General features: G+C 46.9%; 1 protein-coding gene across 2 annotated transcripts in view; it reads right to left on the bottom strand.

The window, feature by feature from the left end:
• Positions 1 to 14,610, bottom strand: part of PTPRG (protein tyrosine phosphatase receptor type G) — a 1,528,043-nt gene extending 1,513,433 nt beyond the window's left edge. Inside the window, exon 1 of one of the 2 annotated variants that reach the window (XM_069643751.1) lies at positions 13,889 to 14,610. In XM_069643751.1, coding sequence (XP_069499852.1) covers positions 13,889 to 13,973 — 85 coding nt within the window. In that variant the 5' untranslated portion in view covers positions 13,974 to 14,610. The remainder of the gene's footprint in view (positions 1 to 13,888) is intronic. The other variant, XM_069643750.1, reaches the window with a different exon arrangement.
• Positions 14,611 to 15,190: the final 580 nt, after the last annotated feature.

A 15,190-nucleotide genomic window follows, 5' to 3' on the forward strand; every position in this document is an offset into this window, starting at 1 on the left:
AAGTCCATTAGACCCATGTGAATCTCAGTATATTGTGGAAATAAGGGAGAACAGGAAATGTGAGTGATGCCCATCGAAAGAAGGCACAACAGAATGCCATCTAGTAAGATTAAAAACGCCCAATCATTTGTGATTGCATGAAACTAAAATAATGTTCTTTGCTGTAGCCAGTCTGACATCTATAGGTGTCAGCTATGTAGTAATAGAGCAGTTTCAAAAGTTCACCTGTGTATCCCCTACAGCAGCTAGGACACTTAGGGCCTGATTCACAGAGCGTTTTCCAATGGGTCTTTGCCATTATGAAAAGGCTTCTATGAATTTGGCCCAAATTCGGTCCAAAGTCCCGGCAGGGAGCGATGGCATTTTAATTATGTTGTTTAAATCTAAAACACAAATGCTTGCGGAATTGACACATTCCGATGTCACAAATCTGTAAACATAAGCCATACCCAGTTTGGCATGGCGACTGCTAGAATCATAAAATTATAAAAGCTACATCAATTGGAGATCACACCCGTGCCAGCTTTATGACAGCACTGTTGCTTTGGCGTCCAGGCTGTTTTGACAGCTGCCATGTGGAGCAACAGCTTATATGCAGCACCTGCCATTCTCTAGCAAGAAGGGAAACCCCTTTCCACCAGGGATTAGAAACTTTCCATAGGAGGTCTCGTGGGAATGGTGTTTGAGAAAAGGCACGAACATGACAAAGCCATTCTCACACTTTGATGCTGGTCACAGGAGGGCCTTTGAGTGGGTATGGGGATCGACTGTGTTAGAGTAGTCAGAGAAAGTAAGCCTGGAGTTGGGCCCCACCATCTTGCCTTCTGTTAGGGTCATCTATCTTTTTCCTGTGTCTTCCCCCACCCCCCCCCCATTTCCTACAATCAGGGTACTCTTGGTATGATGTCATAAGGGGAAGGGCACTTATAACAGGCTTTCTTTGGACTAATCCTGTGGCATTTTGCCTATTTAAAAAAAAATTAAAGAAAGAGGACTCCCCCGCCCCCCTCACTACCGCCCTTTCCATGGTTAGGGGATCGGAAATAAAAAGTTGAATATTTTAGCGGGAGGAGAAAGAGCGAGCACAAGAGTGCTTTTGCTGCAGGATCATCTCCTTCCATCACCCTTTTGAAAACTTATTTTGTTTAAATAATTTCCCTCACTGCTCGTCTAAACTGCGCCTGCTGTGACAGTGCCAAGATGCCCTCGGGCGAACATTGCGCTCTATAAGAGTCAATAAGATACGTGTTGGCCATTGCAGTTCTGAAAAAACAGTGACCGACTGTGGGTTTGCATCTAGGTGGTATGGGTTGGTGGGTATGCAGCTCTTGAGTCCCTCTGGGAAGCGTTGTGCCCAAGGTGCAAGGATGCATGGACTGAAATGGTATTGTGTAAGTTATTGTAAGGTATGTGGAATTCTGCCGTTTGTGTGAGTAGGGAGGTTCCGTTTGGCATAGCTGGTTTGCATGTGGTGTGGTTGCAAGAGTATGGAGAGTTTTAGTTTGGGGTGGGGCGAGTTTGATCCTGTTGTAGGTTTCCATCACATATGTAGCTTTCTGTGTAACCAAATCCATTGTGCCATGGTCAATATTTGGCCTCTCTTCGACAATGGTCCATGCTTGGCGAGTTAACTTGACACATTAGAGACATATTTTTAATACTTTCCTGAAGTCAGGTGTCCCTCTATTGGGCGTATTCCCCTGGAGATTTGCAGAGACTTTTCCGTGCAACAATTCTGCTCTGTGGCCACAAATTGCTCTATGAACAATGCAGAGCATTTTTGAAATTGATTCTTTTGATGAGTAGCAAGTGTAGATATCTTAGTGCCTGTGTAATGTGTTCTCTCCGAGTCTTGCTACTGCATTCTGAATCCATTGATTGGCGAGGTTGTCAGGCATGCCAAGGTAAATGCTGTTGGTACAGTGGATTCTGGACTTCCATCGACAAGTATAAATTCAGAAACCACCTGTTCCTTGTCCCAGAATTTGAGTTGGGTTTGTACAATAGGGGAGTGTCAAATCACAGACTGTATCTTAACAAAATGAATACTTAAATCCACAATAATACTCGACAGGCTGAACGTTCAAATAGCATCCCTTACTGAGCTGTATGCAGTAAGGGATGGGCTCCTTCACAAACTGCTGAGTCACAGAAGCGAGCATGTTGCTCTCGCCGGCTCGTCGCTCATGAAACCAGCGTAACTCAACGCTGAGTTGCTGGTTTCACGAGTGACGAGCCGGCGAGAGCAACACACTCGTTCTGTGACTCAGTTTGTGCAGGAGCCCATCCCTTACTGCACGCAGCTCGCATGCATAGAGACCAGTAAATAGGATACACAGATGAAATCTGCTCGCAATTACACCCACACGTATACCGCTCCCCGAAGCACACAGCCTGATATAGAGGAGTCTATTTGTGACCTTCCTTGATGAAGATTTGTTCGCATTACGATTACCTGGGGTCCAAATCTTTTCCCCACAGCATTCTTTGAACATCCAGTCCATACAGTCCCCCGTCCTGAAGAAGGCTGCATCAGACACGAGGCACATCCAGCCCATGTAGACGGCAAACATCCCAATGTAGACAAACATTTGTAATCTTAGTGTTACCAATGCAGTTGCACTCACTGTCATGCATAATTTTTCCTTTTGTATCTCTGTTTTAAATGTTCACTTGTTTTGACACTGTCCGTTAGATGTCGACAGTAGAATTTGCACTCTGTTAAATGCACAAGAACTTGTGTTGATCTGTTTATGTTCTTGTTTTTCTCTATGAAAAGATTTGAAATCTGAGATGTTTTACACTGTACCTTATCTTATGACAAAAGACATAACTATATAAAAACTAAAAATCACTATACCCAGGTACAACTTTCTAAGTGTGTTATTTTGTGGTGATTGAAAAGAAGGAGAGTCGTCCAGTAAACTATCGACCCTTTCACTTGATGGTTTTGACAGAATTCTCTCCAACTGCATTTTATGATGGGTCGATTTTTTTGTGGTTTACCTTTGCGTCTGCAGCCTGGGTTCATTGAAGCTGGTGTAGCAAATATTTTTCAACTCCTGAATAATTTGAACACAGACAGACAAATATAACAAGGCACTGGCAATGCATGCAGAGAAAAGAGAATGCGTGCTGGTGTGTGAGCACCGCTACCTCAAACCGAACACACACGTGCATGCAAGTACCCTCTCCCCCCCACACCAACTAGTTATCTGCATGCTACTTTTATTTCAGAGTAGTCCATTCGGACAACATAAACTTAAGTGTAGGAGCACTTAACATGATTACACAAGTGTACTGTGTGTGGCCTTTACCTCACAGGACAGCTCAGTAATGTTTCAGTGCTATCATTTTAGAAGAAGCTCCTTTGTAAAGGCAAACTACTTTAGAGTCTGAATACGACTCATATGAGGAGTATTCATGAAGAACAGAACAAGGAGGAAACTTGAATAAAAGGCAGCCGCAGATAAGGGATTGGCCAGTTGCAGTGCAGTGGAGGGATGGGAAGGTTATCACTATGCACAGTCTTTTCCAGTTGTACCAATCGGTGTTCCATGCAAAACGTGTCAAGAGAGGTCAAATGCACATTGTGTATATGCTGGGTGCTCCACTTTGCTCATGCTCTTTGATCTTGACAGCATCCTTTGTTTGACACGGTCAGCTGACAAGCATATTTCCACACATGGGTAATTCAACCATAATCATGGGAACATACTTAACACAAATGGGACAGACGTCTAAATACATTAGCTGCAGTTGACGATTGGTTACAAGTTTCAAATTAAAGGCAAAGGAACCTTTAGAAGACATTAGAGACAAGGAAAGAATGGGGTCTTGATAATCTACCCGCAAGTGCTTTTAATGAATCAAAAAAGCAAAAAACACGCAATAATGTATGTGAGCTTTTCACTGGGAAGACACAGACTTATAACCCAGGTGGCGCAATACCCATTAACTTCAAGAGTTTGAATGTCCACTTAGCATTGTGCTTAAATTCAATATAGAAAAGTTGGTCACACATTTAAAATTAGGACTGCCAGCAAAAATGTAACACAAATTGCTCAGTCAGAGAAAGAAAAAAAAAAAAAAAAGAAAAATTATAATAATAATCAAAACATTTGCATAGGAATGGATTGAAAGTTGGAGCTCATTATCGCACTCAAAGCAGTCGACATTCTAAAGAGAATAAAAAAGATTGTACTGAGCGTTTTGTAGCCTGGTATACAACTCCCACTTGGAACCCCATGGGAATATTCCAGAAGATTTCTAGGGTTGATGGATACAATTACTATGTGTAGTAAGAGGCTTGAAAAGGGTGAAGGGTGCGGTGAGCTAAAACGTGGTTGTAGACCCTCCCAAGGGGAAGAAATTCCATAGAACAGGGTATTTGAGGTATGTTCATTCTCAGCAGAGGGGCTCCGACACGCAATTTAGGAATAGGATTTGCAACAGCACTGACAAGCTTATTTGTAAGCTTAACAATTTGAGGGTTAGAGAGAATAAATAGGTTACAAGATAAGTATTAGCCTTTACAACTATATACATGCAAGACAGTAGGATAGGAAAGTATGACCACAAAGCCAGTTTGATGCTTTTGAGGGAAAGGGGGAGACTTTACAGTGCAGTCTTAAAGCCAGATATAGCAGTGGAGTGGGGTGGGGATTACTGGATTTAATTCTGAATGGTTTCCAGATCTGGAGAGAGTAAGCTGAAGGAGTGAAAGTGGGTGGTAGCGCGAGGAGGATGGGGGGGGGGCGTGTTCTTTTGAGATCTCGGAGTGCAACAGAGTTTGCAGTGAGATTCAGTTAGGTACAAGGGTACGGCCGTGTATCCATTTCCAGAAGAGAAACATAAAGGAGGGTGCGATTGCGCAAGAGAAGTTACCCAGCCTTGAGCTGGTCCACAGAGGTGGCCGAGGTACGCAAAGTTACATGCCTTGCCATCTATGGTACATGCTATGTTGTCATTGCTCTAGACAGAAAGTATACAGCCTATCAGAGCATGTCAAATTGAAGGTAACACAAGGGTTGCACAGTCTACTGCATGTACAAATCAAATGTTTAGAAATGCTCCTTTCTGTGCCAGCATGCTTTGAGAAGTGTGTGTCTAGCTACATGAATGTGTTCCTTTAAAGTGGTAGAAATGGCCAAAACAAGGACGGGTCGTCAATTCTAATGTGCAACTTCCATCTTAAAACACCACGTCGTTACTAGTTCACTACTGCACTCGCTATCATTCTAGCTCAAGGACCAGACAACTGCACAGACTTTGCCCCAGTATGTTTAGACCATTTTAAAGATCTGAAGAAAATAAAGCACGAACATGAATTATTTTACCCGAGAAGACTCATGCGTAGCAGAGTAAGTTGGAAAGTGTGCTGTGCATACATACCAAGAATGTGTTCTTGTATGAAAAGGCACATTTAGCAGAGCACAGGAGTTTATTAAATTGTGGTTAGCAAAGGATGTCTGATCCTTAATATGGCCTAGGTGCAGCTGCTACTGTGGTGTTTTACAGGAAGTGGTCCCGTTGGTTTACCAGAGGGCTTGTCGATAGGCAATGGAGAGCAGACAGAAAAACTAGGTACTAGCCCGAGGGCCACCAGCCAGTGGGGCATGGTTGCCTAAAGGGCCTTCTTTCCGCGAGGATAGGGGAAGGGTACACATCTCAAAACATTTTGGAGGTCAATAGAGATAGTGAATAGAAATGTGAATGTCTCCCAGTGGCAGAACTTTTTACTAGCCAACAATAAGCTTTATTGAGAGTGCAACCAGCTTCCCACTCCTACATTCTCAGCAGACTACCAGATTGGCATTCATCGTGCAAAATAGAAGTATTACAGTAGTTTAGACACAGTGAAAGGGAAAGTGCTACAGTCTACAACCAGTCCCAGACACTCAGACCTGGATGCAAGCACTTGAAAACAGAAGACATTCGAGTCACATATTGAGTGTACGCAATACACAGAAACCCTAAGTATTGCAAAATTGAGATGATCAGGCCGTACTAGGGACCATTAAAAAAAAAAAAAAAAAAGAAAACTATTCCAGGTTTTTCATGACATGTTTAGTTATGTTTGTGGTATGACATGTATGAGCAAAATAAAGAGGCAATAGCTGGAAGGCATTGAAGGAATCATAAACCTCCAGCATGGATACAAATGAGCAAAATTATGTTCTATCAAGTCGATAAAACAAGTGCAGTTACCTCAGTTAATATTAAAATCTTTTTCTCCTGCTATGCTTGCATGCTTTGGAACAACCTTCCTGCTAACATGAGACTGCTTTGCTCCGTTCTGCGATTATGGAATTATCTGAAGCCACTGCTCTTCAAAGAACACTTTACAGACCTAGCAGGATCATAGACCGGCAAGGCAATACCACGGCTATAGGGTTGGTCGATACATTGAGAAAAGAAACACACACTAGCATTTCTTTTTTTAATCTAATTTTTGACATTCTCAGATGTGTGTATCCTCAAAACAGAAGGGTGAACCTGTATATGCAGTTTATTTTGATCAATGTCTCATAAAGATAGTTGTCGGCTTAAACCTGAGTAACCTACATAAACTATATATCTAGATCGTCATTCAGCCCAAAAAATAGAGATCTGACTTTTCGTCCATATCACCCCGTCCGTCACTGCTATTTTCAATCATCGTTTTTTTACAGGGCTCTGTTGCTTTGTAGATCAGCGGGCAAAAAATTCAAGTTGCAAGCTACTAGCCAGCCATTAAAGTCACTCACCCCCTCAATTAAATACATACACAAGTTCTTACTCGCCAAGAGCCAAATATCACTAGCCAATGGCTAGTGCGCATTCTACATAAATACAGTTGAGATACAAAGTTGAAATCTAAGGTAACAAGAATCAAGCAAAAAGAAATACTAAACCATTTCACTCTGGTCCTGCCTATTGTTTCTAAAAAAATGTTTTTAAAAAAAGGGGGGTGTGAAAAAGCAACCACCGTGTCCATTACATCTGAAAATGGTGCAATACGGAGATTCCGGATAATCGGACATTAAGCGATTAGTCGGCCAGCGTGTAGAAAACATTACATCCACTGCGTTGCTCATCATCCAACAATATTGTGTTACCATAGTGCCAATAAATCAAGGCCAACACGAACCGCCTTGATCGGGTACATTTTACCATCTTGCATTGATTAATGACGAACGACTGAACGCTGGCCAGCATGCTGGAATTGCGGTGCTTAGAGACCATAAGCTTCAGGTGCGCATTTTTGAATAAAAATTATGCTAATTTTCTCACCTCTGCTATGCATATGTGTGAAACAATGTATGCTACCTACACATGATAAAGTAGCATATTACTGGGGACACTTAGTGGGTAAATCACTTTTACATAGGAAGATATTTCTAAAAGGGTTGGTCTATTTCTTGTACACAGAGTCCTTTACACCAGGGACCGCAATACCATTTATGCATTTGCATGTTTTACTTCCAGCATTTAAACTGAACACGTGCAATCATTCCTCATACCCAGTCTGGACACCTACTACTTGCTAAGCACGGTTCCAATATTACCTACCTCGTTCATTTCAGTAACAATTTGTGGTGCAAGTTAAGCACAAGACCGCTCATCAAAAATGCAAAAAACACATATTTACCTAAAGGACATCAGACTTCAGAGGGTAGGGGGGGGCGGTGGCTTTATTTCTAGCATCATGCAAATGTGCCATAAATTTACTAAGAAAATATTGAATTCCAATCCCTCGAGTGGCCAGGCAACATCCTCATTTCAGAGAACAGGTCTACCCCTAACCATTGCCTGCAGGAGCCCCTTGGCCGTTTGGTTCTGTGTGGAGGGACGCCGTTTACCAGATGATGGTCGATGTAGCTGCTAAACTTATGCTTGGCTTTTTAATAAAATATTGCTGCAGAGTGCGAGGCAAGACATCGCGCGCGCCCACGGCAGTCAAGGCCTCCAGAAAGTCACTGCTTCGTGCTTTCGCCCATAAACCTTTGCCACTGAAAGGGAGTGCCGATTTTACCTACAGCATTGCTAGTCAGGTCTATGCAGTTGACCGCCGTTGCAGAAATATATCGCAGCATGCTTGAGTCTGCAACTGCGATAGCATGGATCTAGAAAGTTCAGATTCAAATTTAGATTCAAAATGCATTATCTGATTAATGTAATCTAACACACACCCGTACCATCCCCGCCATAACTAATGTGCAAATAGTTCTCGTCATGGGTTTACCCTCAACAGATCATCGGACAATTAGAATCAACAAATAGAATAAAAGCAAAAAGAAAAAGAAAAAAAAAGCCTGGGCCCGAAAAGTACATGCTTTCTGGACACCATTTGAGTAGTGCTTCATGCCATCTTTACAAATGTAAAGTTTAAACCCAGATACCATCATAAACCTGTTAGCAACAAACATCTGATCAGTAAAATCAGCGTTCGAAGCCAGGAGGAATCAGCATAAATCAGCCACCCTAACAATACGAACATATTAAACCTACAGCAGGGCTGGTTTTCTTGAAGGGCTCCGGCTGGCTTCCAGATGGAATTACAGTACAATACCCGAGCCAGGGAGAAGGGCTTTGCCACTCAGAATGCTGAAATCGAGAATAAAATCAATAGAACGATGAGAAACGTTTCTTCTCAAGAGCTGCCGATTCTCAAACAGGAGTTGTTTAACCAATTCCGCATTAATGTCTCTGAAGTGTTGGATTGTCTGATCAGAAGTGTAGAGTATTTAGTCTCCGGGACACGGCGCTCTGGTGGCCATACGTTGAAAGAACATATTTATTTTTTAAACATTGAACACGGTAAGCGTATGAGCCTATGATGGTTGGATTAGCCCTGGGAGCCCCGTGAGAAAATTAAGGCATTGTCCCCAGTGCCTGAAATGAGGGACAAGAACACAGGACTCACAGAGCCCTCAAATACGTCCTGTAGCATGCACGCTTATGGCTTCTCAACCAAGCGACACCGAGAATGTATTTAAGTTATAGCCTTGTGTACATGCCATTGAAAACCTAGAGCCCAGACTCAATGTCGGGAAGAGCGCATGGCCACCGACGAGAACTGCAACAAAGTCACATTAAATGTTTCTTTGCGAGCTCTTCCAATCACCTTCCCACGGTATGTGGACAAAAATCATGGGAATACAAACGAAAACGTTCCCTGGTTTGAGAACTGACACTGGTAGAAACATTCTGCTTCAGAGCACAAAATCATTCACCTTTTGCTGGGAGGTTCACGGTATAACCAGAGGTGCAGGAGCATATTTTAAGATGAGGCGCAGGTGGGGGGGGGGGGGGGGTCAGGGATGTGGAAGCATCCAACCTGGGACAACTATGGAGGCCGTAGGGGACCTAAATTGGTTCACAGCATATGCAGCTGCCTGCGAACGGTCCAGTGGCACTTTGGTTGTCTGTGTCTTGCAATCTGCCAGGATGGGGCATTGCTAGCCAAGTTCTTAGTGCCGGTAGGTAAAGAAATTAAACGAATAACTCGAACCATTTCAACAAGAAATATTAGAGGCAAGGAGTGATCATTTACAAACATTGCCAGGTAGCCTACATAAAAATTGGTGACCATCTGTTCACATACAGACATGCTTGACTGATAGAAGCAGTCTTGATAATAAATAAGGCAATAACAAAAAGGGAAATAATGAAATGGACATCAAAACATGCTTGCCTATTTAACTAGGCCTCAAAAAGAAGTCTGCTCATGTTAAATATAATATGGTAGCTGTATTGTGTAACCATGGGACAGGTCGCTGGTCGAAAATAATATCTAACATTAAAAGCCTTACTCAAGAGCTTCTCATCACCTACCTTGGTTTGAGACTTGGGCAAATGAGCTTTGGTCATCCAAGGGCGAGTAAAGCCTCAAACTAGAAGTATTCATGTTTTCCTACAAAGGATATCTTTCTCAGCATGCAGTATTACTGGTCACAGAAGCTAGAGATAGAAATGGACACATGGTGTGTGCTTCTCGGCCAGATGGAATCCTCATCCCACTGCTGTGAATTCAAGTGTGCATCTGACTAGTGCAAGCATCAGCCAGCATTGCCAATGTGTGCCCATCTTACATTCCTTCAATATAGATCCTGATCAATAAAAACACCAGGAGACCTTGCTTTATATTCAGACCTAACAGTGATAACCTGTAGAACCTCTGAAACTTACAAAACAGACTTTTACAGAACCACCACCCACAATGCGTCCCATTTCAGAACCCGTCCTTTTTTTCGTACAGTCCTCCATACTTACAGGTTCAGAGGCTGCAAAACAAGAAAAGAAATACAGCAACCAATCTAGCGTGGTAGTGGGTCACACAACACGGGCGATGGGGTCAGATCGAGGGCTCCCTCTGTTTTAAATTCTGGATAAGGGAGCACTAGTCTGCCATGCGCCACCGGCTGTGGGCATCTGGCCGGATCATACGCCTTGATGTCTCTAGCCAAGTACCTGGATCAAAGCACATCAATGCATTTGCATATCAGGAGGCCCTTTGCACCATGGAGCAAGAGCGGAGGATCTACACAGAACAGAAATGAGAGTTTCACTGGAGTGTGGTCAAACTCCTGGTGCGCCAGTGCATTCTGGGTGTGTTGGAAATGCGAAAGTTGGTTAAGACCGGAAGATCAGAGTCAATGCACTGGCACAGACCTGCGAGTTAACGAAACAGCTACTGAGAGGCTTCAGCGAGGAGGCACATCCCGCTAAGAAACGGACAGCGAGGAGGCACGGCCAGCTAAGAAACGGACAGCGAGGAGGCACGGCCAGCTAAGAAACGGACAGCGAGGAGGCACGGCCAGCTAAGAAACGGTCAGTGTTTGTGAAATGACAGCAACTGCACATTTAACAGTAAATAGCCGCAGTCTCTGGGAAGGCACAACGCATTTTGTTCAACCATGGAAAGTAATAGGTTATATAATGTTCCTCGCACACAAAACATATTGCAGACACGCAGAATATGATTCAGGGCTTCAGAAGAGCATTATTACAAAAGATGAGGACACTATATGGACAGCCTTGAGTTTAACGGAGTACAGCTTGATGAATCGGCAACTGCGGAAGAATACTGACCAGTCAAAGAGACCTCGGGACCAGAGCAATTAAAAAGGAGTTGGACAGAGCATCCCATCACATACATTTCATTAGAACCCTCCATTTGGATACATGATATCAATAGGAATAGGGCACTTCCAAGTTCTCTTGAAAACGTTAACTACGCAGCAGTGTCCACGAGCATCACTGGTCGCCCTCGGCCACGGCCTGAGGACTGTATAATGACCGGCATATACCTTGCCAGCGATGAAAGCAGCAGAGGCGGGAGCTACTGGAATGATAAATCATCTGTTTATTGCTGACGTGTGCGCTAGTCACAGAGTGAGGCCATTTCCCGCCAAGCACATCCTGGGCGCCATTTGGCCTTTGCCACCTATGGCTCGAGCAGCAGCCCTTCAGAAGAAGCAACTGCACAAAACCGATCGCACACGGAAGGTAAAAGGTGCGTGCACGTACTCTAATGAAAGCTGAAAAGATAGTATGCCTTAACAGAAGAAGAAGGTGCTTAAAGAGTTGGTATGCGGCTCGGTGGAGCAGCACGGCACACATGCCACTGCAACCAGTGGAACAAGGCGGCGCGTAGCGATCATCTGCAGTGTGCAGAACGGAGCGCGGGCCGACCCAAAAACGAGAGACACTGGACCACTAAAAAACCAAAGGGATTGTTCAGGCCCCAACAGGTTTTTCTTGGCCTTCGATGCGCTTGGCAGTTCCCTAGTTGCCATCTTCCGTTCCCAGAACATTCCGTGGGCAGTCTGAGGAGGAATGCCAGGGAAAGCTCAATGCTGCCCCTGGCAGCTTCCGCCGGTACCGCAGCCACAGACTGGAGAGAATAAGGATGCTTCCCCAAAAACCTGACATGTTTCACCCCCGCCTGGCAACCTGCCTTCTGGGGAGCTCGCTGTCTGCATTTTCCATGCAGATGCACTTCGGAGGACTCGATTTACCGTTACGGAATCATCGTGCATTTCACCCGCAGGGTTTATCCCCCGTAATGACCGGGAAGCCTCAACCTTGGCGAGCCAAGCCTGGGAGCGTGCGATGATGAAACGCACGTAAGCGTTCCCCACATTATCCCGGAATGAGAATGCGGCGATACACAGAACGCAATCACGACACGTCGCCTCTACCCTCGTGCCCCTGGCACCGGGACTGATGGGCGCCTGCCGTGCGCTCCCTCCCCGACTCCCCGTCTATGGAGGCGCTCCTGGGATGCACCTGGACAGCAGCGGAGACCGGCTGCCGTCTGTCAAGGGCAGCCGCCTGCAAGTGCACGGACAGACTGTGCGTGCACGGGGGGCGCAGGTAGGCTGGCGCACTGACAGGCTCAGGCTGTCAAGTAGCCATTGAAAGTTTGGCAGGTCCGATTGCTCATCGCAACCACCCGTCTCAGGAAGACGAGCGCGAACCGACGGTCAGCGATTTCCCAGAGCGTGCGAAAACACGTTGCATTCAGGAATATTGATGAATAGGTTAAAAAAAACGTTTTGTGCACTACTACTTTCAAAATAAACAAAAAGGTAAATAAAGCCTTTCATGTAATTGAGCGCAAACAGCAGTCCTTCCTTTCCACCAGTCATTAATCCACGGAATCTGCACGCAGAGCCTTGTATACTGCTCTTCCCTCGGCTCCTACAGTCGCCACGAAGAGTCAAATCCCTCAGCAGCAAACTGCACTGGGCTCTGGTCGTGGGACTGCTGCGGGGCGCACTGCGCCAAGGGCAATCCCCCCCCCCCCACCCCAGCCAGTCACCAAGAGCCCCAAGTCTCCGGTTGCCTGGCAGGCACGGCATTTAAAGTGCTCGGGCTGCCAGCAGGAGAGCACGGTCTATGCATGGCGATGTAGGGCGAGAGGTCGGGTGGCTCCTTCAGACAGGGCAATGCTAGAAGGGCACGTCCACCCCCCAGCGTTAAACCTTGACTGAGAGCAAGCTATGCCGACAGGACACGGCGACGAGCTTCTAGCATCGACCTGCCAGAGCTGTATAAGCCGCCCCCGGGGATTGGAGCCTTGTACTTTTGTGAACTATCTCGGTTGCGTGCGCCTGGGCAACTCTGCCAAGAAAACGACCATGCGGGTCTCTAGTCTGCTTCGGTCAGAAACCCATCAAGAAAGAGGCTGGTCCTCGCCCCACCCCCCATATATTTATTAAAGACAACCCAACAAGTCCAGGCACCCACACAGCCAGGCCCACATTCGACGGGGTGCATTTTCTGCAAACCTAGCCATACGACTGAGCACGGCCCACCCTCCACACCGCATCACTACAGGGGCCCACACACGGCACAGACCAGGGGCCACATGCCGTGAGGAGGGTACCACAGCGGGGCCTCAGAACAATCTACTTTCTTCCCCTAGCACCCCATGAGCACTCAAAACCCCTCTAGCAGGGACCTATCCCCCTATCCGTCAGTCTAATGTCTGCCTGCTCTAAAGATACGCGGCAACATCCCAAGCCTGGTCTCAAATACCACCGTGGTAGGCCATTTTTCATGGGTTAATCCATTTTATTGTCACGAGACCGTGTCCTTTCCAAGTACATCCGTCCACTACCCCCCCTCCCGCCCCATTCTGCCGGCTTCAGCTCTCCCCACCCCCTCCCGGCACCTGGATGTGTCCCCAGCCCCCCCCTTTCCAAACACAGGCGCTGAAGCAAAAGTTTCTCCATTTGGCCTTAGGCGGCGATTGTAGGCTCCCCTCCCTCCCAGCCCAGTCCCACCAACCAGCCCTGGCTAGATTCCGGCAGACAGCCGTCCCCACCGGCCTCTAAGCCTGTGCTAGCAGCCAAGACAGCCAGCTCGGAGTCGACCCTTCCCTGCGCCCGCTTACCCGGGAAACACAGCACATAATGCATCACCGAGGTCGTTATCTTCAAGAAAAAGATCCACCAACACGGTTCCAGGAGTCTCCGCATGACAAAAAGCACATTGATAAGAAACTTGTTGAATTAGTTTCGCCGCCCACAGCCAGCAAAAAAGAAGTTCAAAAGGTCGAAGCCACAAAAAAAAAAAAAAAAAAAATCAAAGAAAAAAAAAAATCAAATCCCAGTTCAGTTCCAGAAGCTGCTGCTGTGCCCGGCCTGGAGCAGCAGAGGGGAGGCTGCTCACTTGCAGGAATCTCCCAACTTGGGGCTCCCGGCGCGATAGAGGGGCTCCGTGCAGCCACAGCGGCTCCCTCATGCAGACCGCTCGGCCCAGGTCCGGGGGAGGCGCATAATGACCGGCTGCCGGGGCGCAGGAGAGGGGGGGGGGGGGCTCAGTCCATGCTCAGAGCCGCGGCCGGGCAGGGATGCAAGCTGTCCATTCTCTCATACAGGAAGTAACATGCGAGCCCGAGCCAGTCCCAGACTTTAAAGCAGAGAATCAGAGAGGCGAGCGGGAGCGCGCGCCGAGCGGGGGCAGAGAGGAGGGGGGGCGGGAGCGCGCAGCGCCGGCTCCCTTAAAGCCACACGCCGCCTTCCTTCCTCCACAGCACAGCCTCCTCTCGGACCTGCCTCCTTAGTTCAGGAGAGCCCGCCCCGACAGAGGCGTCCCGCTCATCCAGTGTGTGGACTCGACGGCTGGGAGGAGTGGGGAGCCGAGCGTTGGGGTTCTGGAGGCGCGCGGGAGGGGAGGGGAGGGGAGAGGCAGCCGCCCCCGCCCCCCCCCCTCCCTCTGAACGGAGCCGGATGGCGGGTGCCTCCTTCATCTGGAACACATTGTATCATTAATAGGCGCCCACTAGCCCATCACCCCCGCGGTCCAGCGGCAGTCTGGCAAATAGCGCCTGCGGGGGGGGGGGGGGGGGGGGGGGGATTGGACTGATTGGACTGAACCCGCTGAGATATAAACAGGGGTCATAATTAACCATGTGGGATTCTTTCCCGATGTCTGCCTTACACAGTCGGCAGGCTTTTCACACTCCCCGCAGCTCTCGAATCAGAAAGCACGTGCTACAAAAAAAAAATCTCTTTGGGCTGGAAATGGGATGCGGATGCTGCGTTATCTGTAATGAGTTCGGTTCCTCACTTTAGATTTGGTGATGGTATCTGTGTAGTCATACACACCGTGTTTTCTCGCGCTGTTACCCTCTATCTCGCCACTCAATGTGCTGGTGTGTTAGCTGCACGGGCCAGACCCACCCCCACCCCTC

Source organism: Ambystoma mexicanum, chromosome 2p, assembly GCF_040938575.1.
Source record: "Ambystoma mexicanum isolate Mex_15411 chromosome 2p, UKY_AmexF1_1, whole genome shotgun sequence".
Taxonomy (NCBI): Eukaryota; Metazoa; Chordata; class Amphibia; order Caudata; family Ambystomatidae; genus Ambystoma; species Ambystoma mexicanum.